This window comes from Mercenaria mercenaria, unplaced genomic scaffold (genome assembly GCF_021730395.1).
Source record: "Mercenaria mercenaria strain notata unplaced genomic scaffold, MADL_Memer_1 contig_782, whole genome shotgun sequence".
NCBI classification, from domain to species: Eukaryota; Metazoa; Mollusca; class Bivalvia; order Venerida; family Veneridae; genus Mercenaria; species Mercenaria mercenaria.
Window position 1 is genome coordinate 2,529 of NW_026463684.1, and position 1,219 is coordinate 3,747.

At 41.2% G+C, this 1,219-nt stretch overlaps 1 protein-coding gene across 1 annotated transcript; it reads right to left on the reverse strand.

The window, feature by feature from the left end:
• Nucleotides 1-370: 370 nt before the first annotated feature.
• On the reverse strand, nt 371-1,018 carry LOC128554828 (uncharacterized). Its single transcript, XM_053536137.1, has one exon. The coding sequence runs from the start codon at nt 1,016-1,018 to the stop codon at nt 371-373; it is 648 nt and encodes a 215-aa protein (XP_053392112.1).
• Nucleotides 1,019-1,219: the final 201 nt, after the last annotated feature.

Sequence of the window (1,219 nt, forward strand, 5' to 3'; positions counted from 1 at the left end):
GGCGCCATCTGTTGGGTCATTAACGGTGTATGTTGTCGTCTGCATGGGATGCAACATCTCAAAATACTCTTCACTGCGCTAGGTCCGTGTAGAATCCAATATTTCTCACGTGACATAGAAAGTACATGCTCTTTTCCAACATGACCATTATGTTCGTGGATATGTTTTATTATTAGTTTTGTTACATGGTGTTTGCTAGGTAGTACGACTGGATATTTGCTTGGATATTCGCATTGTAAGCGTCCTTGTACTCTGATCAGGTCATTGTGTATAATCGGGTTCAAAGATGCTAAACAACTGTCTTTTCTTACAGAATTCCCATTTTGTAGACATATTCTCTCATCGGTAAACGACGTACGTTGAACCAACGCTAATATGGTATGTTCGCCATGTTGAGTTCATTGGTGCTTAAATCACCTTCACTCAGTCCCAAGGTGTGGTTTAAGTGTTTACGTCTGCAGTATGCCTTATATCTTAGTAACCAAGCAACGGCCCTTCTCAGCTTCGTCCAACTGGAGTATCTATCTATTATACTTTGAATGGTTTCAACTGCACTAGTTGTGTTGACGACAACCTCTTTTTTCAGCTCAGTGTCGTCGTCGTCTAATTCAGGTTTAGTTAGGTGGCTTGGCCAATGGCTTTCATCTTTTAGAAGGAATTCAGGTCCATGCATCCAAAATTTCATTGTCTTAAAATCACTGGCATGCATTCCTCTAGAAGCGACGTCTGCTGGATTGGAAGCCGTATCTACGTGTCTCCATTGGTCTCGTGACGTCACATCATGAATTTCACTTACCCTATTTCCAACAAAGGTTTTGAATCTCCGGGTTTCGTTTTTAATATATCCAAGGACAATCATAGAATCTGTCCAGAATGTCACACTGTCAATGTTTATTTCTAGTTCGTCTGCTACTAGCGTATAAAGCCGGGAAGCGACAACTGCTCCTGAAAGTTCAAGTCTGGAATAGATGTCTGTTTTATTGGCGCTAGTCGTGATTTTCCAGCAACCAGAGAGCATGAAATCAGGTTCTTTTCATCTTTTAATCTCAAGTACACGCATGCGCCGTAACCAAGTTGAGAACCGTCGCAGAATACATGTAGCTGGGCATTCTTTAAGGTTCCAAAGTCCTGTGGTTTAAAACATCTTCTCACAGAGACAGATTCTAAATATGAGTATCTAACCATTGTTTCCACTCGTACGTATCTTTTTCAGGGATAG

Coding starts and splice junctions, on each gene's coding strand:
- LOC128554828 (XM_053536137.1), bottom strand. CDS start 1,018: ATGCTCTCTGGTTGCTGGAAAATCACGACTAGCGCCAATAAAACAGAC.